General features: G+C 35.2%; 1 protein-coding gene across 1 annotated transcript in view; it reads left to right on the forward strand.

Moving 5' to 3' along the window:
* PDE3B (phosphodiesterase 3B) overlaps positions 1 to 25,078 on the forward strand; it is a 174,824-nt gene that overhangs the window by 82,363 nt on the left and 67,383 nt on the right. Inside the window, exon 2 of the mRNA XM_061201481.1 lies at positions 18,850 to 18,900. Coding sequence (XP_061057464.1) covers positions 18,850 to 18,900 — 51 coding nt within the window. The remainder of the gene's footprint in view (positions 1 to 18,849; positions 18,901 to 25,078) is intronic.

Raw genomic sequence — 25,078 nt, forward strand, 5'->3', positions numbered from 1 at the left:
AAACTTAAAAGCTTTTGCACAGCAAAGGAAACCATAAACAAGACCAAAAGACAACCCTCAGAATGGGAGAAAATATTTGCAAATGAAGCAACTGACAAAGGATTAATCTCCAAGATTTACAAGCAGCTCATGCAGCTCAATAACAAAAAAACAAACAACCCAATCCAAAAATGGGCAGAAGACCTAAATAGACATTTCTCCAAAGAAGATATACAGATTGCCAACAGACACATGAAAGAATGCTCAACATCATTAATCATTAGAGAAATGCAAATCAAAACTACAATGAGGTATCATCTCACACCGGTCAGAATGGCCATCATCAAAAAAGCTAGAAACAATAAATGCTGGAGAGGGTGTGGAGAAAAGGGAACACTCTTGCACTGTTGGTGGGAATGTAAATTGATACAGCCACTATGGAGAACAGTATGGAGGTTCCTTAAAAAACTACAAATAGAACTACCATACGACCCAGCAATCCCACTACTGGGCATATACCCTGAGAAAACCATAATTCAGAAAGAGTCATGTACCAAAATATTCATTGCAGCTCTGTTTACAATAGCCAGGACATGGAAGCAACCTAGGTGTCCATCATCGGATGAATGGATAAAGAAGATGTGGCACATATATACAATGGAATATTACTCAGCCATAAAAAGAAATGAAATGGAGGTGTTTGTAATGAGGTGGATGGAGTTAGAGTCTGTCATACAGAGTGAAGTAAGTCAGAAAGAGAAAAAGAAATACCGTATGCTAACACATATATATGGAATCTAAGGGAAAAAAAAAAGGTCATGAAGAACCTAGTGGCAAGACGGGAATAAAGACACAGACCTACTAGAGAATGGACTTGAGGATATGGGGAGGGGGAGGGGTGAGATGTGACAGGGTGAGAGAGTGTCATGGACATATATACACTACCAAATGTAAAATAGATAGCTAGTGGGAAGCAGCCGCATAGCACAGGGAGATCAGCTCGGTGCTTTGTGACCACCTAGAGGGGTGGGATAGGGAGGGTGGGAGGGAGGGAGATGCAAGAGGGAAGAGATATGGGAACATATGTATATGTATAACTGATTCACTTTGTTATAAAGCAGAAGCTAACACACCATTGTAAAGCAATTATACTTCAATAAAGATGTTTAAAAAAAAAAAGTAATTTAGTTCTTTGGAGGGAGAAATATAAAAGTTTCGACTTGGGTGGTTTTAACATGAAGAACACGTACATGGCATTTTCTTCAGTACATATTTTAAAATTTTAAATTTAATTTTATGCCTAGTTAAAAAAAGGAAAGTTAAAAGGAAAGAAAGAGAAAGGAAAGCACTGAGAGTGGCACAGAGGAAAATATTTAAGGAAAAGAGAAGATTAGGGAAAATCAGAGAGTGGCATTGTGGGATTATATTAAGTATGATAAAGTGAGTTCTGCATTTGTTAACCTCTGTGTGTGTGTGTGTTCCTGGTATAGGAGATCTCACATAATAGTGTTCAGTAAATGGTTGTTAAATTAATTATGGTAAGGTAGTAACGATGTAATGATTGTTGTGTAGATGTAATGATCATGGTATGTACCTCAAATGTGAATGGTTCCTAACACCAGCACACCAGTGAAACTTGCATTCTTAGAAAAGCTATCACAGTAACTTATTTGTTGTTCACTTGCCTTTCGTTCATATGCATGCAGTTACAATATGTGCTGGATGACCTTCTGAGTATTCTAACAGCTTTATTTTAAAAATCAAGTAGTGAAATAAATGCCAAACCAGCACTTTCTCTGAATGTTTAGTAATTTGTGTGAGGGTGTTTGAAGGAGACTTTTCCAAAGTCTGCAAAAATTTCATGTCAAGAAGATGATGTTTTTGTAAACATTTCAGCAGGTCACAGTTTTCTTAGGCTCACCTTGATAGTTGGCTTTTATTTACTCACTTATCCATTCAATATTTATTTATTTGAGTGCCTTCCATGAACCATGTACTTTGTTAGTCACTGGGGATAAATAAGGAAGGAACCTTGCCATCAAAAAGTCTAGGAGAAGAGTTGGAAATGTAAACAAATACCTGAATTTTAAAGTCAAAATAAAATTGAATGCTCTTAATGGAATTTTTTTTTAATGAAATCTCTTCAGTAATAATAGCATTTGATATTATTGAATCCTTGGATTCATAAACTGAGTCACTGGTGGTTTAAAGTCAACATATTATTCTCAGATGCCAATTCTGATTTCTTTAATAAAGCTGAAAATTGTTTAAGAATCCAATAGCTTTGATTTCCTTAGGTAAATGTTAAGCTAACCATCCATCCCCGTATCTTCAGCATTTACTACCAGAGAGAAGTATTGTTATTTTTATGCCTCTGTGTTTAAGTGATAGAAGTAATTTAAATGAAAACAGAATGGTGTAAGTTTAAGTGTCCCTTTTAGGGGCTCAGAGGGGAGCAGGAGCCACCCATCTGATCACAGCTACCATATTGCTTTTAAACTTTTTTTTTAGCATAATAAAATAAAAGTTTATAAATATGAAAATGGTCTATAAAATTGACTTAAAATTTTCTGCATATTCATTACTGTTTTCCATAGGAAGATAATAAATAACATTTTCTGCAATGTTCAATCAACTCGTGTTCAAGTATTTTAGTAAGTAAAATGCACATAAAGCCTTAAAATCATTACTTTTCTTGGAAAACTCAAGCAGGTCCTGGAGATTTTAAAAGCTCCACTTAATTTTAGATGACTAAATGGTGTTTTGCTTTAGAAGTTAAAAAAGAAGAATTGTTATGAAAATAGTTTATTCCATACCAATAAAGTCTGATTGGCTTATTTATTTTTATTTTTGAACAAGATAGAGTAATTGTGGAAACTTGTGTTTTAGGAACTTCCTGTTTAGATTGTGTTAAATAACATACAAACAAAGACATAGACAAAGTAATACGAGTTGTGAGATAGGACTTGACTCAGTTAGACAGGCAAAAACTTCAAAATGCATTTTTAGCATTAGAGGGATAGTTCACTTTCCTTGGATTATTTGTTCCTTTTTGAGTTGCATGGATATTTATGGAAATTCAGTTTTATTTTTTCCTTGATAACTTGATCATTTAATTTGATAATCTAATTTTACTGGATAGTTTCCTTAACACTTTAGTTTCAATGTTCACTATTCCTTAACTTTTTGTAAACAAGCACTTAAGTCAAGAGAACTCATTATTATTAACATCAATAATACTAATAAATAATGTTAACATTTATTGAGACAGTTTGTATAGTAGTACATAAGCTCCTCATGAGTATTATCTCACTTTAAATAACCTCTGAGTTATTATTATTATTACTATTTTATAGATGGCATTATTTAAAAGAACTCTGCAGTTAGTCCTTTGGAAAACTGAACAATGTTCAGAATGTGAGCAGCCATACCCTTGATGTATCTTCTTTATACATATGGATTTTCGTATCTGACAGTATTCCTGTTAAACTTGCTATTTCTAGACCTCCTCACCCTTAATTATGTCTGCTTAGACTTGAACTCTCTATATACCTTTTTTTTCCACGTCCTTATTGGAGTATAATTGCTTTACAATGGTGTGTTAGTTTCTGCTGTATAACAGAGTTCTATATACCTTTCACTATGCACCCTCTCCCCTCCTTTACTGGCTCCCAAACCAGGACGCTGCAGTCTTGGAAAGACAATCCCTGTAATATTCTACCATTATCTATTGTGTATTTTGAGCTCAAGGCTGAGATTGAAATTTTTCTGAATGAGAGAACCACCTTCAACCATTATTATTAAAAACTGAATGACTTTGGAAATTTGCTTATGCTACGGAGTTGGTAATATTTCTTAACGAATTCAACCTAAAATTACGAGGAATAACAATGCTTAAATGCAAAATTTATACTGTGGTAAAAGTGATTTTGATGACAGTGTTGTTTGGATCACAAGTAATGTCAAGCTGCTTTACATGTTGTCAAAAGTTAAAAAAAGAAGTGGGATCTCCATTTCCACACAAATTTGCAGCAGCTATATTTCCTAGATCAAAGTACGGTTTTAGCAGTGGTTTCAGAACTCAGTGTAAGTAAAGGATTTTCCATATTTCAAAATCCATTTAACTGCACAGTCAGGGAACTTCCAAGTAACCTTCAACTGGAATGGATTATCTGCAATGTAATGACATGCTAAAATGTAAATATCAGGAGAAGAATCTAATATAATTCTATAAATACCTTTCAAGTGATGAATATGCACAATTAAAATCATATACTTGTGGGCTGGTACCAATATTTGCCAGTCCCTATCTGTATGAAAAGACATTTTCAAAGGTGAAATATATAAAATCTCATTATAGATGAGCATTACAGGTAAACACTGATGTTGAGGATAGGGAATACCAACTTTGAGTCCCAATTAAATGAAATGCTCTCCTTCCAAACTAATTTTATTCTTCTCATGTGCAGATCTGCATTACAAAAACTTATACTCACTATTATTATATTTTGAATTTTTTCAATAAAAATCTGTAGAAAAATATGTTTGTCTCGTTATAGAAGTACCTACATAGTAGCTTTGATTTTGCTTTTTGGCTTACAAAGTCTAAAATATTTACTGTCTGGCCCTTTAAATAAAAAGTACCGACCCTGAGTTAAACAATTATTCGTTTGTTTTTAAGTGATCCCATGATTATCCAAACACAAAGAAATAAATCTCTATTGGTGAGCTTTCAACTATCAGTAGAGAAAATAATACTTCTATATGATTTCTGGAACAGACTTTAGATTACCCTTTAATGCAACTTCTTTATTTTGCAGTTAAGATTCCAAGGTTTAGTGGAAGCTAGTCATTGGTAGAATTGAAAATAACTAAGATATTCTGATTTTCTGTCTAGTATACTTTATTTATATCCAAGTGTTTTTGCTGGGTGCTAAGGATATTAAAGAAAAAATATGAAAAACAGTGCCTGAATCATCAAGGGACGTTATAATCTAGTTAGGTAGTGTATCAGCCAGGGTCCCAGCAAGAAACAAATGGCACACTAAAATGGAGTCACTGAGGATCATTTAGTAAAGGACTATTTATAAAAGTGTGAAGAGAGTTAGGGAAAATAACCCTTATTATCACCCAAGGCCTGAAGAGACAAGTGATATAACTGTAGGATCTGTAGACGAGGGTCCCCAACAGGAGCTGTAGCTTTTAGTGGAAGAATCCAGCCACTGCCAGCCTGTGCTGTTGAGGAAGGAGCTGATGATATCCCCACCTATAAATACCTCAACCTCATTCTCCTCTTGCCCTCTCCTTTCCTGCTGGTGCCTCCTGTAGTCCCCCATCAAAAGCCAGATGACAAACAACCTTTTGATGCAGTCCAAAATGGTCTGCTTCCTAAGCAAAAACTGCCATTTAAGAGAGTGGATCTGAAGGGACAAATGGAGAATATCCAGAATAGGGAGCAAGATTGTTCATACAGTCATGCATGGTAACATATTCTAAGTGTGAGCAATCTAGGCAACATGTATTTTAGACAATAGCATATAAACACATGAAATATTTTATGAGCATTTTTGTAGTACTTTATATTTTTTATAAAGTACATTCTTAATTTTATCTTCATAACAAGTTTAAGATAGTGCCTTCTTTTATATCCTGACATCTGGAACAAAAGTAGTTCAGCCCTTGGTTTTCTAATTTGGTAGCCCACTTCTTCCACTGCATAAAGTTGTTCTGTTCTCTAGTAGAAGCAGATGTTTTTTTAGGTGGTTAAGACCTCAACTTCAGCAGGAGACCAAATACTAAAAGCCAGGAAGGCAAATAATGTATTGTAATTATTTATCATTTGAAAATTCATTACTTTCACATTTTTGTAAACTGATCTTTGCTGTGAGATGAGACTTACATACTAGAGATTGTTAGCATAATAATGAATTCTGAATATTCCAGTATAATACTGTCATTAAAATTCTGGATTTTGTAGGTAGAAAAACCAGTTTGAGTTCTTGCTCTACCACTCACCTGCCATGTAAACTTGGTCGAGTTAGATAGTCTCGCTCAGCCATGATTAAATGTAAAAATAAGGACAACAACAGGTCATATGGTAAGCTCTCGATAAATATTAGCTCTTATTAGTAGTATTAATAGGCTACATAACTAAAACTTCAAATTTATATAATGTGACAAGTGACATTTATAGGTGAATTCATTCTACAAGTATTTATTAAGCAACTAAGTACTAGGTACTCACTTTGCTAGATGCTGGGATGATCTTGTTCTCCTGGAGGCTAAAGGTGCATAATTTACATCTGATTTATATTAATAATTGGTGAATTAGTAAACTGCCTATACTGACATACATACTGCCAGCCTGAGAGTTTATTGAGCTGTCTTCATTAACCATCAGCATACCAAAAAGAGTAGGTTAGTTTATTTTGTAATAGTTTTGTGGTCAAAAATTAGCACAATTTTCCACTGTGCTAGACTCACTAATCTCAGCAAAATGCTAGGTTGGTGTGCATTTGTCCCCTAATGAGGGAGTAGCCATTAATTTGGGGGGGGGGAAGACTACTGAGTTAAGAATAGAACTATTTTTAAAATTTTACTAATATATTGATCATTGACAGACCTTAATATCTGGTTTCCTTTTCTTTGCCAGTTGGAGTAACTAATGGTGACTGTTATTTGTACAGCACTGTCAGAAGGTTTAATGTTTGGGAAAATAAATTGATAGCACACTGAAGAGTTAGTAGTTGCTCTCAGTTTTTAGACAGGGTCTCTAGAAATTATTTGAAACTTGCTTTTGAACTGTCAGTTTCTTTATGATCCATGTTACATTATAATAATAATTCAAATTAAATAATTCCCAGATTTTTATTATTTTATTCTATTTTATACATGGAAAATTAGTGTTTAGTGGTCTCTTACATGGTAAAATTTTTATTAAAATGTAGTGTTAAATTTATCTCTATATTTTAAATTTATTAAAAAGTCATTTTGCTTATGCAAAGCATAAAACTTTTAGTACATTTTGTTTCATTAGTTTAGGATACTGTGATGATCCTTGGGGAAATCTGATTTTTTTTTTTTAATAGATCAGAGGATCCATTTTTCATTTTCAGATCAAGTCACCATGGGGCTAGTATCTTTGCTTAATTTTAATCTGTTACTATGACAAAACTTGTTTACTCAAATAAGTGTCAAACAGATACTGCCGGCAACTTGAATAGTTTCTACCTAATAAAAATCCCAAATGAAAAATGGTGAATTTAATTTTAAGTGGAAAAAAATAGTTTTGTTAGTATACATTGATCTTAAGTTTTTTTCTTGGTTAATTAAAATCTACTTTGATGCTTTTATGATAATTTCCTTTAATACCCCTATCTGCTAAATTTAATATTCAGTTCTAAAATAAAATCAGGTAAGGGCCTAGTAAATGTATCTCTGTTAAGTATTTAAAATTTTACCCATGAAAAGTTATATAAATAAGTGGTAAGAAAATATTCTTAAATATACCTGTGCTACTTTCCTATATAGTCCTTTTTGTATGAAATGCCCTTTATGTCTCAGAGATGTAGCCATCTGACAGAATAAGAGTTCTTTGTTTGTGGTCCTGAATCTTTACCATATTGGCAGTGGGCTAGTTCATATTGAATAATCTAAGCTCTGGTTGTTACTTTCTAAATGAACTTGCAGTTGCTACCTTCAAAAAGCTTTATTGTTTAAAGAATACTTCCATTGTAGCCTTCAAGTATTTCTTCTGTTTTAAGAGGTCAGCTATTTTAACTGAGATAAAGAAATAGGAAGTAGAGAATAGGAACCAAGGAAAATAGGAAGGTTTAAGTCAGATGTAGAAAGTGGTAAGCAGATTTTTGTTGTTAGATTCCCCCCCATGGGTTTGGGTAGATAATCAGATGTGAGCTTGGTTGGTAGAATTATAAAATAAAAGGTAATCAGGAAAAGATGTTTTTATTTTCTTTGGGGGAGGCTTGCTCACTTAAAACCAAATAGTTCCTTTGTTTTACTTGACTGTCTGCCTACAGGTAGATTTTTTTTTTTTTTTAGTTGAGTGAGGTTAGACACAGAGGTAAAAAAGACAAAGAAAAAATCAGTTACTCTGGACCTTGTTTTCTTTAGTATCTGTAAAATGAGAAGATTGGAATTAACTTCTAAATTCCCTTAAGCTCAAATATACTCTGAATATTTCTAACAGGAGAGTAACATGATAACACAGCTTTGAAGATGTATAAAGTAGATAAAATTGATTGGCGGCTGTTGAAAGTGATCAAGGCTTGATATGATAAAAATGCGAAAATGTGGTGATAGAAAATCAGAAACATCTAGATCAAAATAGATTGATACGGGGAAGAAGAAAGAGGGGTTTAAAAATGAGTCATTTATTCATTCAACAAATTATTTATAAAAACTGATCTCACAGGTTGAATGTAATAATATATATAAAGCTCCCAAAAGAGTACCTAATGTAGTAAACACACTTTTGTTGCCTGTGGTTTGCTAGACTTGAAGTTGCCTCCCCCTTTTAACTAGGTTTTATTTTGCTTTAGTTGCAATGAGGTAGGAATTTGAGGACACTAAAAGACTGAGAGTGATTAAAGGTCACCATTTGTTCTCTTTCAAATGACCCAAGCAATATTTAGTTATTACCTACAGTGATTTCCACCCTCTGTCCAAATGGGTTGGACATGTTTGAAGATGGGAAACTTCCAGCTGGAATGGTCCTGGGCTCATAGCTGGCTCTGATAGTTCTAATGATCAAAGGCAGGGTAGAGTAGGCAGACTGCTGAGGGGTATCAAAGCCTGGAGCTGAGCCCTTGGAAGGAATTTCTAGATTTTTTCCTACAGCAGTATTCTCACCCACTTCAAGTACTCCTCTTGGGGCAGAGATCACAAATTGTTGATGAAATATACTCTCTGCCCATGGTGAAATACCATTAGGACTCTCCATTGTGTTATTTGGGAATACAAAGCTCGTGTCTATGTAAACGCATTAGAGTCATAAATATCAGAAGAGCCAAGGAGGAGGATTCCTAAACAAAGTGACTTCCAGCAGAGAATTTGCATGTTATTTTATTTGCCCTCCATACATATATGTAGTTATTTTACCAGTAAGACTGGTGTCTTTGGTTGGTTCACCATTCTTAAGTCTAAACTATAATCTATCTGTTCTCAGATAATTTATAAAGGGCAATCAGAGAAAAAATATATGTTGTATTTGCTTTGTTAGGTAGAGGGTATGCCTGCCTAGGACCAGCTAGCCCCTTTGTTTTACTTGAATGTCTGTGCAATTTATGGATCTTTTAGTTGTGTGAACTGTATAGAGTTGATTGGGGCGGGGGCGTGGGGAAGCAACCCAGCTTCCTCTGTTTGAGCCATAAGTAGGTGAGAAACAGTATAGTATAGTGTTTGAGAACCTGGACTCTGGCATCAGTCTGCCTGAGTTACTGTATGTATAGATGGAGATGGCTTTAGATATGGTCATAAAACCACCATTTTAGGTTGATCTCAGGTCTCCCCTGAGAGAAGGCCATTGTGATCCAGTTTTCTTTCCAGATTGGAGTCAAGTTTGTAGCATATTCCTGTGCTTGAGGTGAGGAACCTTTTTTTTTCTCTTTTGGTCTTGTTCATAAACTGTGCTTAGAATTCTAGAACATTTATTAGGAAGTTCCTCATGCAATCCTGAATTGTTCACATGTTTTAGTAAGGTCTTTTAAATATTAGCTATTATTAATTTAATCTTTTGCTTAAATTATACTGAAAATTATATTTTAACTTAAAAGGAAAACATTATTCACAGTAGGAGGAAAACTGAAGTTATAGGCTTACAATCCCATTTTTTTTTCAGTTATTTTTGGCACATTCTCCCCAGAATATGTATCTCTTGGTGGGAATGCAGAGTCCATGTCTGGGATGGAGATAAAATTCTGCTTAACCATAGGCTAGAGAAACCAGTTGAGGCATGTGCCAACTCATATATCTGGAAGGACACAGGAGGTTTAGAAGAGAAGCAGGTAGGTAAAAACTTGAAAACATCTGGAGTGAATAAGAGATTAAGAATACTGGTAAAATAGAGGCTATTTCATAGTATATTTAGAAAATGGTTCTCTGTGCTTGAATTCCCTTAGCACAACTAATTAGACCACGGTGTGTGGAACTGTTTTTATTTTATTTTATTTTTTTAATTTATTTATTTATTCATTCATTCATTTATGGCTGTGTTGGGTCTTCGTTTCTGTGCGAGGGCTTTCTCTAGTTGCGGCAAGTGGGGACCACTCTTCATTGCGGCGCGCGGGCCTCTCACTATCGCTGCCTCTCTTGTTGCGGAGCACAGGCTCCAGACGCGCAGGCTCAGTAATTGTGGCTCACGGGCCCAGTTGCTCCGCGGCATGTGGGATCTTCCCAGACCAGGGCTCGAACCCGTGTCCCCTGCATTGGCAGGCAGAGTCTCAACCACTGCGCCACCAGGGAAGCCCTGTGGAACTGTTTTAAAAGGATTCTGAAAGGTTAAAAAAAAAAAAAAGTAGATGTTTTACTCAATTTCAGAACATCAAATGATAAAAACAAAAGTCTCATAAGATCAATAGGATAGAGGTTTAAGTAGTTGGTATTTTAGAGGTTAAATCTCTACCTTTTTCAAATAATCTATGACTTTTCATATTTTTCTCACTCAACCTATGTCTGTCCTATGTCCCTTTAAATATTGTTGTTTCTGGTTTTGTACTCTTGAGAGAAAAAAACCCAAACTTATATGTACATTTCAAGTGCTACTTTATAAAATCTGAATTATCAGTACGGATTTAGAAAAACCTTTGTTGGAATTGCCTGGCATGTTCAAGGACCAGCAAATAAACTAGTAGAGCTAAGAGAAAATTGTAGGAGAAGAATTGGAAACAAAAAGTAAACATCACTCTTGAGGAATTTTGCTGTAAATGGGGAGCAAAGAACTGGGATAGAGACTGAGTGTTAAGTAAGATCATGAGAAAGTATGTGTGTGTGAGAGGTGAGGAATTGTGGCATGTTTATAGTCTAATGGGAATGACTTAGTAGAGAGAGAAAATGATGATGTAGCAGACAGGGAGAGAACTGCTTGTGAAATATCCTCAGGTAGGTACCAGCAGATTGGATCTAGTGCATTTATGGAAAAGTAAGCCATTGACTAGAGCTCAGGAAGTTCATCTGTAGTAACAGAATGAAATGCAGGAAATATGGGATTGGAGGGTGATTTGATGATCCTTTTTTATTTATCATTTTTGGAAAGAAAGGTCTCATTAAAAGCTTTAATTATCCTTCAAGCATAGTAGTAGAAAGGGAATAAAATTGTAGGGAGATAAAATCTGAGTTCAAATTCTAGCTCTGCAGTTTCCTAGCTGACACCTGACAGAACTTGGTTAACAATGTCCCTGTATTATTTAGGAGTGCAAAAAAGAAATAGAATTCACTCCAAGGTGGTTCAAATAAAAAGATTTTAATGAAGAATCTACTTTGAGAGAATGAGCGGGGTTAAGATGATGGACAAGGGGTGGTTAGGCAACAAGAGACTAGTAACTATGGAAAGCTGTTACCTCACCTGAGGCTGATGGAACAAGGGTGGAAATGGTGTGTTCAGAGTCACAGCTGAAGTTATGAAGGGAAGACCATCTGGTTAAGACCTGTAGTCATGGAGGCAGCAGAGAAGAAATAATCACCTCTCTCTCCTCCCAAACTCCGGTTTCCTGCTGTCATCTCCCAGCCTAAGTGGAAACCAGCTGCATGGGAGCTCGGGAGATGCAGTGTAGGGCCCAGCCTCCCCAGGGTGGCGAGGAGGGCAAAGAAGGGATCTGGGAGGCAAATACAGAATAATTAGTATAATCGCTAAGCCTCAACTTCCCCATATATAAATGAGGTTACTTGCAAAATCGTTGTGATTTTACATGGCTGCCAAGCACCTGCCATATTGCTAGCACATAGTAGTGTTGATAATAACAGTAGTAAATGATAATAATTATAAGATGGTATAGAATAATGATTAAGAATCCTTAAAGTTTTGGAATGAGGCAGATCTGAATTTAATTTCTGTCTCTGCCACTTACTAATCATGTGACTCTGGGCAGGTTACTTCACCTTTTTAGTCTCTGTTGTGTCAATTGTAAAATGAGGAAATAAGGCTTACCACAAAGAATTCTAGTAAAGATTAAAGAAGACATTAGGTATTAGGCATCTAACATAGTGCTGGGGCATAGCTTACAGTCTAAGTCACCACAACTGTAATCAGATATTTTGATTGATTAGTAAGAATAGTAAATGAGATTAGTTTCCAAGTAATACTAGTTTCCACCCCCCGCCCCTCACACACACCTTTTTTTCCCTGCTTGTCAGTTTTTCTGACTGGGGCCCTTATTTATCAAGGTTACTATCTTAGAAAGTACAGTTTTAGTTTAGCTTTTTGGCGGTCCATTTATTTTATGTTTTTGGTTTATGTTCAATAAACACAGAGTTAAATGGGCCTAAGTTGGAAGGCATAGAAATAGAAAAAGTTGGAAATACTGAAATTCAGTCAATTGCATTAGCCTAGACTTATACATGAAGCTCAAGCAAAATGTCAACAAGAAACATGAGAATAAAGGATGTTGTAACGTTAATTCACAGCTGTACCATAATAGACAATCTTTCAAATTTCACATAAATATCACAGTTCTGTGAGCTTGACTTGAGGACACATATATATTTTTCTTTTTGGCTACATAGGGAACAATGAAATAAAACCTCATTGACGTAATTGAACCTGATAACATCTCCTGGTTGTACTGCTGCTGTTTCTCTGTGGTGCTGGTGGTTTTGTAGAACTCTGTAAAGCATGTTGGACTTATAAACATATTCAAATAGAAACTTTTATCAGGATTCAACTTCTTAATCACAAAGAAAAGCTGAATTTATATAAAGGCAGTCTTGGGTTTACTTTATCAAATCAACTAAAAGAATTTTTTAAATAGTATGCACCTCATATGTTACTTAACTTATGAGAAAATGCTGTTTTAAAAATTATTTTTGAACAGATAACTATAGTGTGTGAAAAAATATACTGATTTCTGATACTGTACTGTATTTGAGTTTAGATGGAAACAGACAAATGTAATATTGGAAGCTCCTAAAAACAGCAATTAAAATTTCATACTTTCATTAAATGATGTCTTATAGTATAATAGAACCATGTTTTGAGAACATACCATAGCCACTAAAACTTCCTTTTTTTACTCAAAATTTAGCAGTATTTGAATTATTTATTCTTATATTTAAATTATTTATAGGATCTACTTTGGTATTGAGATTGAAGTTTAGATGCCTAAGGTTTTGCTGACTTGGGAACAGTTTATATACAGAGCATATACTGTCTACTTGGAAGTAAAATTTTAAAAGAGCTACATATTATATATTATATAGGAGGAATGAATGCTTCTACCAATGTTTCTTAAACTTTTAATATCCATGCACCATCCACTATGTATTCAGTATGTGTGGCAGGCACCTACCAATATTAGATAAATGTATAAAAATGATTCATAATTTTTAAAAACTAAAATAAGTACATTATCAGTGAACATTGTTTGCAATATTAAAGGTGTTTCTGTTTCAGCTCACTGATGAGTAAATAGGTTGTGCGTTGTAGATTCAGCACATATATCCAACCAGATTTTCTCTATTTCTCTTAAATTAGAAAAATTCAAGCAAAATTTTAATTTACAGTGGAAAGCAACAAGTGGTTTTTTTGGTTGTCGTTTCTGAATGCTCAAATTCAACATGGACCCTTGAATCATAAAGAGATTTCTCACTGAAGATTACTTTCGAGGCTGTGTCACTTGCTAAGTTAATGGTCATTGTCATGCTTAAAAACTTGAGAAATAGAAGTTCTTTGCATTTTATTGACTACTTCTATTTGCTATTTATAGTTTTTATTTGCACTCCATTTTCCCACAGCACACTGAAAAGATGTACTTTCTGTGGCCAAAAATTGAGTGCATTTACACTTATGCTATTCCTTTAACACTGAATCGTGCCCAGCATATGTGTTTTAACCACCAGCTGTTTTCTGTGAATAAAGCAGTGGTAGATCTGCAGTTAAGAGATAGTCTAGGGACTTCTCTGGTGGCACAGTGGTTAAGAATCTGCCTGCCAATGCGGGGGACACGGGTTCGAGCCCTGGCCCGGGAGGATCCCACGTGCTGCGGAGCGGCTGAGCCCCTGTGCCACAACTGCTGAGCAACCCCCGCTCCCCACAACTAGAGAAGAGCCCGCGCACAGCAACAAAGACCCAATGCAGCCAAAAATAAATAAATAAAAATAAATTTATTTTTTAAAAAAAGAGATATTCTAATTGTTTAGCGAGGCTCTTCCTTGCTGTACAGATTCTCTCAGAACTGATTCCAGCACATATTTTCAAGTCTATCATAGTTTACAAAATAATCACTAAATAGGGAAAAAAAATCATATTTTGTAGTATGGGTTTTTCAGTGATAAACACATAAAAATGTTGGCTGCCATCTTTTGCTGTGTGTATTGCACATAAACCAAGAGCTGATTTGGATTCATCACATGAGTGCATTTACCTACCAGTAAAGTAAAATATCTGCTGTGTACAAATATGACAGTAATTACTCTTTTACCTTATATGCCTTTTCAGTTCTGTGATGTCCCAAGGTGTCACATAGTAAATACATTTTGGAAATTTTTTGGTCCGTTCTCTCTTCCAGCATAATGATTATCATCTGTGTGGCTAGTTTTACAAGTCTCTCGGCAACAGCTTATCTTTTTTATACGCTTTTCCTATGAGGAGCACAGAATCTGAATGGTGCCTCTAGTTTATGTCACTTCTGTTTTAGGAACAAAAATCTTCAGTTTCATATAAGAAAGCATTATGTTATTGTTCTAGAAAAGTTCTACTGGTTTACCAAAAAATCTTCACATTTTGTTTGAATGTCATAAAAGTTTCAAAGTGGACAACATTCAGAAGAATATAAGGTGAATGAATTGCGAGTCTAAAAAAAAATCCAGTTTTTAGATAGTCACTGTTGTATGACTTAGTAATATTTTTTTTATGGGTTTGTGTTGTATTATCACACCCACAGATTTGTAGTCAGATTGCATTAGAGTCTCGTTCTTGATTCAGGCTTAGCATTTATTCTGAGTTTTGTTACTATTTTTATTAGTACCTTAAGCTTTAGGAAACCAATTTTGAGCCATTTATTTTTTGGATTGGAGACATAATGTAACTGCAAAAAATGCAAATTCAATAGATATAAACAATAATATTCAAATGACACGAAAATACTTTACCTAGGATGATTTGTAGTCATGCAGAATAATGCAGGCCTTAGGGCACCTGCCTCGCTTTTCAATATGTATGGTTGGGAATTCCCTGGTGGTCCGGTGGTTAGGACTCTGTGCTTCCACTGCAGGGAGCATGGGTTCGATCTCTGGTCAGAGAACTAAGACGCAACAAGCCGCTTGGCCAAAAGTTTTTAAAAAAATAAAAGATAAAAACAAAATATAATGGTTAAGATGATGATATTTCTGTGGAAATCAGAATTAATCTTGCAGTTCACAATGTTGAAATATATGTAAACTAAATTGGTTCTTCCCCCCCCCAAATATTCCAGACCCCTGAGGAACAACTAGTGATTCACAGATTTGATTAATAATGGCTAATACTCTATTACTGTTTCTTATTTTTAAATTTTATCTATGTGCTAATATTATAGAGGTATTGAGCAATATTTTCATTAAGGATTTTGCTCCTTCGGAAATCGCGCGCTCTACCCTTTATCATTAGTTCTACTGTCCGGGATCATTCTTATCAAGTAGAAACAAGCTCTAGAACCTACCATTTTAACAACAAAAGTATTATTCCTACATTCTTTTCTGGCTGTTGCTCCATTTCATTCTTGCCATGTATAGCACAATTCCTCAAGAGTTTACTCTAGTCACTGTCTCTACTTCTTTACCAGTTTAGACACTAAGGACAAAAAACACTATCGACCCACAATTATCTTTGAACATTACCAGTAAATTTGAAGTTCCCTGTATGCCACTCCCAGATCCAGTTTTCTTCTCCCTTAGAGATGATAACCATACTGAATTTCTTCATAGTTTCCTGTATGTTTATATTTCTAAAAAGTATATTTCAATGAATATTTTATTTTATATTGCATGTAATTATACTGTATGTATCCTCCTGTGACTTTTCTCATTCAACATTATGTTTTTAAGATTCATTCATATAGGTTGTAGCTATCCTTCATTCATTTTCACTATTGTATTCCACTGCATGAATGTACCAGAATTTCCCCATTCTATTATTGATGGACATTTGGGTCGTTTTTAGTTTTCTTGCTGCCCCAAACAGTGCAGCTCTGTGCATCCATGTTGTCTCCTGGCATCAAACTATATAGAAAAGGATCAAGCTTTGGGGTTTTTGCCCCAATCTGCTTTTGTAAAATATACTAAAATCAACTCAGCAATATCAAATTGATATAAAAATTTCTAAACATTTACTCTTCATTTCTGTACTTTCTTATTGTGGACCACACCTTGAATAACACTGCTGTAAGATGTACCTAGCTGCAGCTGTATAATTCCTGGATCATACATCTTCTATTACTTATGCAGAAAATTTTGTTTTCTCAAAATCACTAATATTCTAGTTGTCCAATTTACACAGAAGGCAGTCTACCAGCGATTTGTGGCTTTCACTGTATCTCTTTTCAGTTCCTAATATGCAGGGGATTTCAGACTAAGACCTGCTGCTTTTTGGCAAATGTATTTTTGATCGCAGAGAAAGTGACTATAAATAAGGTTGATCTACTGCTTAAAAGTTTATTCAAAGCCAGAGTAGCAAGTGGGAGGCAAGGAAGACTCAGTGTTAAGAAACCCTCCTAATGAAAGTATGCTGGAGTTAGCAAGAAATCAACTTCTGCTCAGACTAATGACTAGGAGAAATGAGGTGTAGGTATGTCACCGTTTGATGGTATCATTGTAGAAGAAATGTGGAGGTATGGATTGGATGATAGTATGTTAGGCAAGTATGCAGACTCAGACGCAAATCTCATAGGTAATCTTTAGTGATCCATCCTGTGGTTCTGTTTTCACCCTGTTCATTCTGTACTTTTTAAAGTGAACTTAAGAAAACATCAGATTTACAAATGTCATGATGATGGGAAGAATGGTGAATAGGCTATTCGACATACCACTCTCCAAAGAAACTTGGACAGGCTGAAATCAGGACTGAAGTAAAGTACTGCAGTTGGGACTAAAAAGCCAGTTGTGTAAGAATAGCATGCAGAAAATGGAGCGTGTATATCAAGTATAAAAGAAATTTAGGGTTTTTAGGTTATTTTAATCTTAATGTGAATGTTCTTAAGAAGTTATTAATGTCTTAAACTGCATTAATTAATATCTCTAGGATCTAGAGATTATGCTGGTTAAATCACAACCTGAAATAATTATATGAGGACCACACTTAGGGCCATATAAAATAATGCGTCTACTAATGTATATTATGTACTTTGCATGTAGCTGTACCATAGCCATTTTGCAGGTACTGGTCCATGAATTTTGTAAGTGGTCTGGATTTTCTTTGGGAAGAGATAGGTTTCTGTTTACTGGCAAGAGATGACCTTCTGCAAGGATGGTGATAATGACAATTGACGATTTTTAAAAGGGGTCAGCAAGCTATAGCCCACTGACCAAATCCTGCCAGGAACATGTTTTTGTATGGCCACTGAGCTAAGAATGTTTTTTTGTTCTGTTTTGTTTTGTTTTGTATGTTAAAGGGTTGTAAAACAAAAACAAAAACCAAAGAATATGCCATGGAGACCTTATGTGGCTTGCAAAGCCTAAAATATTTACTATTTGTACCTTTACAGAAAAAAAATCTGCCAACTCCTATTTAAATATCGGACCAATGAAAGAGTAGATAACATTTTATGATCTTTTGCAATCAGGATCCTTATGACCAAGGACAAGAAACAACACAAATATTTCAGTACATAGAAATTGTGATTGTGTTACAAATTAACTAGGCTTATGTTCGATACTAGAGTTCAAAGCCATGTAGAAAATCACAATTATAATCAATTATTTAGGCAAAAGGAGGAGACCTATTTATTACTTAAGTAAAACTTAAAAGAAATTTAGGATTAATGGTAGGTAGCAGTTATAGCTTGCCAAATTTAAGCTAATTTTATCTCCTAGAGCAGTGACTATTAGATGGGGAAGTAGCCACACGGCCTGCTAGGAAGAAAAGTGCAGGAAAAAACTAGTCTGGTACTAAGAAGTTACCTATGAGAATCTATAAAGGAGAAAAACAGGATCAAAAGCGTTGTGTGTAGCTTTTTATAAATCCATTCCTTTATGCTTAATCTAAACCAAGGGCAAGCTTTTTAAAGTGCTTTTGACAGAAGTGCCTTATTGGTAAGGAAATAGCACCACCTACTGACACTGGTTTAAAATGACAAATTATGAGCCTTTGGAGAGGGTAAGGAGGGGGAAGAATGGTGATTTGTCATTTTTCTTGTATTTTTAGTGAATGGATGTGCTTCTGGATTTATATTTTCAGTTCTGTGGTAATAGATATTTTGAATCTATATTTTGAATGTAGATTAGTTTAGTGACTTTATCCTGACTCTTCTTTTGATTTCTCAATCACAGATTGTGTAATTAATAAAATATTCCATCTAGAGATAATTTTTATTCTAATCTTCCCAATTCCTCTCCCAAACTTTAAGCTATTTTAGGTATCTGTAATTGAAGATGCTCCATTTTGTCTTTACATATATTTATTTATTTCTGGTTTGTAACTAAGTGAATTCTTTTTTTTTTTTTTTCCAGATGATTCTTTGGGATTGGGACTTAAAGCAGTGGTATAAACCTCACTATCAGGTAAATATAATGATATCACTAATAATTAATATTTGTAATCAAATTTTTGACATAGAAATCTTCTGAATGTAACTTTAATTTATATGCCATAAGATTTTTCTTTAGCTGAACTAAAATAACCAGAACTTGATTTAGGTAGTTTTTTAAAACTATATTTTAATTGTAAGGGAAAAGAAAATAAGAAACCAAACTTATATAAATAGTTATTTTTAAAATGTTGCTAATATAATCTGGGCTCATCTATATTAAATATGAGGCTCTTTTCCCTCCAGTTCACTCCACCTAGAGTTATTGGTAAATGTACAGAAAATTGCACAGCTCAATGAATTTTCAAAAATTAAACATCCCATATAACTAGTACCCATAACAAGAAATAGAACATTACCAGCATCCCACAAGCCTCACTTGTGTGCCATTCTAGTCATTACCTATGTTTCCAAAGAAAATCCCTATCCAGACTTCTAGCATTAGTTTTCTTTATTTATGAACTTTATATATATGGAATCATACAAAATGTACTTTTTAAAGTTTTTTGATCACTTTATGTTGTTATCAGTAGAATTAAAAATAGAAGTATAGGAGAAAAAAGGAAAATCATTCAAACATCAAAGAATAACTATGTTAACTTCGTTAACTTTTGATATATATCTTTATAGATCTTTTCCTAGTTTTCCATTGTATTGAAACGTATGACTTATATAATTCTAGTCTACAAAGATTGTAATATTATGTTTCATATGCTGTTTTGAAACGTGATGTTTTTCACACTAATAGATAAACATTAATAAAAATCAAATCTTTGTCATTTGTATTTACAGACATATTACTTCTATTGTCCCAACATAAAATTTTGAAAAATGAACACCCCTTTGAATGGTTGATTCTTATTTTTAAATTTTAAATGGAATAGCCACAACAGCCCATTAAGAAAAAAATATTCTCTGGTGTAACTGTTACAGTCAGATGATGTGAGGAAGACCACATCTGACCTAAAAGGCGCTGGGGTTTCTTGACCTAAATAGTGGCCTTTTTCATCAGTCATATTCACCAAGATCCTCAGTTTCCAATTAAAAGAGTATCTAAATTACTGGTAAAATCTAAAGATAAGTAAGCAGTAATGGTTGAGAGCATGGGCTTGTGGTCACACAGACTTTTATTTCTTTTATTTCTCTCTTCTCCTACCCCTCTTTCTCTCCCTAATAATCCTTTTTTTAAAATCAAAATATAGGGAATTTCCTGGTGGTCCAGTGGTTAGGACTCAGCACTTTCACTGCCATGGGCCTGGATTTGATCCCTGGTCAGGGAACTAAGATCCTGCAAGCTGCGTTGAACGGCCAAAAAAAAAAAAAAAATTGAAGTGTAACGCTCATATATAAAAGTGTACAAGTCATAACTGTATAATTTGATGAATTTTCTCAGAGTGAATATATACATGTGACCATTTTTCAGATGAAGAATTCAGCACCCCAAAAGCCCCCTATGCTCCCCGCCTAGTCATCAGCTTCTCCCAAGCGTCCTTTAAATCCTGATTTCTGTCATCACAACTTAGTTTTTCTTGTCTTTTTCTGAATTGTATATAAATGGAATTACTCATATGTATTTTCTGTCTTGCTTCTTTCAAAATTTATCTGTGAGATTAATTCATGTTATTATACATAGTAGTAATTCATCTATTCTCATTCTATTTAGTGTTTCATTGAATGAGTATACAGTTAATTGATCCATTCTATAGCAGATTGACATTTGTTTTATTTTTCAGTTTTTTGTCTATTGCAAGTTATGCTGCTGAAACATTCTTGATGTCTTTTGTTGGATATATACATTAGAGTGCATTGCTGGGTCATAGGGTATACAAGTGTATGTTCAGTTTTAGTAGGAAGCACCAGATAATTTTCCAAAGAGTTTGTATCACTTTTACCCAACCATCAGCAGTATATGGATGTTTCAGTTGCTCTACATCTTTGCCAACACTTGGTAGTGTCTGTTTTAAATCATTCTGGTAGCTGTTGAAGAGTATCCATTGTGGTTTTAGTATTTGTATTTCATTGATGGCTCATCAAGCTGAGAATCTTTTTATGTTAATTTGCTACTCAGATATCCTCTGGTAAAGATCTTTTCCCCATTTTTTCTGCTGATTATCTACCTTTTACTTAGTGATCAGTAGGAGTTCTTTATGTATTTTGGACATGAATATATATATTCATAAAAAAATCTTCTCCCTGTCTTGGCTTATGATGGTGTCTGATTAAAAGTACTCCATCAATCACTTCCTTTTATGCCAACTTATCAATCATTTCCTTTTTGTCTAGTGATTTTTTTGTGTGTCCTATTTAAGAACACTTTGTCTACCTCCTGGGTTGTGTCTACCCTCTGGGTTGTGTCTACCCTCTTCTGTTACCTCCTAGCAGTTTTATGGTTTTACTTCTCATCTTTAGATCTGTAATGCATCTAGAATTGATTTTTCTGTATGGTGTGATTTATAGATCAAGACACATTTTTTTCCCATATGGTTATCCAATTGACCCAGTTCCAGTTGTTGAACAAAATACACATTCTTTCTTCTTTGCACTGTATTATAACCTTTGTCATATATCAAGTGACCATATGTAGATTTGTTTCAGGACTTTCTCTTCTGGTCTGTTTGTCAATTTGTCTCTCCTGAAACACTGATACCACACTCATTACTTTAATTACTGTAACTTTATAATAAGTCTTGATATCTGATAGTAAGTTCTCCAGCTTTGTTCTTCTTCAAAGTTATCTTGACTATTCTTTAATAAACTTGAAAATTTCCACACACAAAAATAATACTGCTAGGATTTTGATTGAGACTATATTGACTCTATAAATCAGTATGAGGAGAATTTACATCTCATAATACTGAGGCTTTCAATCCATGAAAATGGTATATTCCTTCACTGATCTGTGTCATCTTTATCTTAATAATGTTTTTAGTGTAGGGGTCATGCATATTTTGTTAGATTTATTCCTAGATATTTAATTTTTAAAATTGCAAAACATATTGTAAAAGGTGTCAATTTTTAGAAGTTCCATGTTTTTAATAGTTTGTGCTGCCTCATAGAAGTTCAGTTGGTTTTTATATATTGATTCTTGTATCCAGTGTCCTTGCTAAATTTACTTATTAATTCTAATATCTTGTCTGAGGATTCTTTTAGAGTCTTTAGGGATATAATAACATCATCAATGAATAAGGGCAGGTTTATTAATTTATTTCCAATCCTTTGCCATTTTTCTTGCATAACTGTATGGTTTAGGATCTTTAATGCAGTGTTGAATAGAAGTGGTACTAGTAGGCAGCCTTGTCCTGTTCATGAACTCAGGGAGAAAATATTCAATATGTTCACCACTAATGTTTTCTATAGATACCCTTTATCAGATTAAGAAAGTTCTATTCTAATCCCATTTTACTAAAAACTTTTTTCTTTTAAGTCATAAATGAGTGTAGAATTTTATCAGATGCTTTTTCTGCACCTATTGAGATGATCCCTGGATTTTCCCCCATTTATTCTATTGATGTGGTAAATTATATTGTTTTATTTTTGTGCCTGTGTTGAACCATCCCTGGAATCCCAGAATAAAGCAAATTTGATCAAGAAGTATTTTCTTTTTAAAAATATGTATCAGGATATAGAAGATGAGAGTTCAGCCGCGGCGGCAGCAGAAACAGGGAACTCTTTGGGCCAGAATTTTGCTTAATTCTTATCCTGATTGTGTTGCTTAAAAATATCTTTTTGAGTGGAATCAAGGTTGAAAGAGGGAGGCCATTAGAGGTGTTTGAAGTAAGGAATCCTATGATAAAAGCGGTCAGTGTGAGGAGATTAACCAAGATGGCGGAGTAGAAGGACGTGCTCTCACTCCCTCTTGCGAGAGCACCAGAATCACAACTGGCTGCTGGACAGTCATCGACAGGAAGACACTGGACTTCACCAAAAAAGATACCCCACGTCCAAAGACAAAGGAGAAGCCACAATGAGACGGTAGGAGGGGCGCAATCAGAGTAAAATCAAATCCCATAACTGCTGGGTGGGTGACTCACAGACTGGCGAACACTTATACCACAGAAGTCCACCCACTGGAGTGAAGGTTCTGAGCCCCACGTCAGGCTTCCCAACCTGGGGGTCCGGCAACGGGAGGAGGAATTCATAGAGAATCAGATTTTGAAGCCTAGTGGGAATTGATTGCAGGACTTCGACAGGACTGGGGGAAGCAGAGACCCTACTCTTGGAGGGCGCACACAAAATAGTGTGCACATCGGGACCCAGGGGAAGGAGCAGTGACCCTGGGGGAGACTGAACCAGACCTACCTGCTAGTGTTGGAAGGTCTCCTGCAGAGGTGGGGGCTGGCTCTGTTTCACCGTGGGGACAAGGACACTGGCAGCAGAAGTTCTGGGAAGTACTCCTTGGCGTGAGCCCTCCCAGAGTCTGCCATTAGCCTCACCAAAGAGCCCAGGTAGGCTCCAGTGTTGGGTTGCCTCAGGCAAAACAACCAACAGGGAGGGAACCCAGCCCCACCCATCAACAGTCAAGTGGATTAAAGTTTTACCGAGCTCTGCCCACCAGAGCAACAGTCAGCTCTACCCACCACCAGAGCCTCCCATCAAGCCTCTTAGATAGCCTCAACCACCAGAGGGCAGCCAGCAGAAGCAAGAAAAACTACAATCCTGCAGCCTGTGTAACAAAAACCACATTTACAGAAAGATAGACAAGATGAAAAGGCAGAGGGCTATATACCAGATGAAGGAACAAGAAAAAACCCCAGAAAAACAACTAAACGAAGTGGAGATAGGCAACCTTCCAGAAAAAGAATTCAGAATAATGATAGTGAAGATGATCCAGGACCTCGGAAAAACAATGGAGGCAAAGATTGAGAAGATGCAAGAAATGATTAACAAAGACCTAGAAGAATTAAAGAACAAACAAACAGAGATGAACAATACAATAACTGAAATGAAAACTACACTAGAAGGAATCAATAGCAGAATAACTGAGGCAGAAGAATGGGTAAGTGACCTGGAAGACAGAATGGTGGAATTCACTGCTGCGGAACAGACTAAAGAAAAAAGAATGAAAAGAAATGAAGACAGCCTAAGAGACCTCTGGGACAACATTAAACGCAACAACATTCACATTATAGGGGTCCCAGAAGGAGAAGAGAGAGAGAAAGGACCCGAGAAAATATTTGAAGAGATTATAGTCGAAAACTTCCCTAGCATGGGAAAGGAAATAGCCACCCAAGTCCAGGAAGCGCAGAGAGTCCCATACAGGATAAACCCAAGGAGAAACATGCCGAGACACATAGTAATCAAATTGGCAAAAATTAAAGACAAAGAAAAATTATTGAAAGCAGCAAGGGAAAAACGACAAATAACATACAAGGGAACTCCCATAAGGTTAACAGCTGATTTCTCAGCAGAAACTCTACAAGCCAGAAGGGAGTAGCATGATATACTTAAAGTGATGAAAGGGAAGAACCTACAACCAAGATTACTCTACCCAGCAAGGATCTCATTTAGATTTGATGGAGAAATCAAAAGCTTTACAGACAAGCAAAAGCTAAGAGAATTCAGCACCACCAAACCAGCTCTACAACAAATGCTAAAGGAACTTCTCTAAGTGGGAAACACAAGAGAAGAAAAGGACCTACAAAAACAAACCCAAAACAATTAAGAAAATGGTCATAGGAACATACATATCGATAATTACCTTACACGTGAATGGATTAAATGCTCCAACCAAAAGACACAGGCTTGCTGAATGGATACAAAAACAAGACCCATATATATGCTGTCTACAAGAGACCCACTTTAGACCTAGGGACACATACAGACTGAAAGTGAGGGGATGGAAAAAGATATTCCATGCAAGTGGAAATCAAAAGAAAGCTGGAGTAGCAATATTCATATCAGATAAAATAGACTTTAAAATAAAGAATGTTACAAGAGACAAGGAAGGACACTACATAATGATCAAGGGATCAATCCAAGAAGAAGATATAACAATTATAAATATATATGTACCCAACATAGGAGCACCTCAATACATAAGGCAACTGCTAACAGCTATAAAAGAGGAAATCGAGGTAACACAATAATAGTGGGGGACTTTAACACCTCACTTACACCAATGGACAGATCATCCAAAATGAAAATAAATAAGG

The sequence above is a fragment of the Eubalaena glacialis genome, chromosome 10 (assembly GCF_028564815.1).
Source record: "Eubalaena glacialis isolate mEubGla1 chromosome 10, mEubGla1.1.hap2.+ XY, whole genome shotgun sequence".
Taxonomy (NCBI): Eukaryota; Metazoa; Chordata; class Mammalia; order Artiodactyla; family Balaenidae; genus Eubalaena; species Eubalaena glacialis.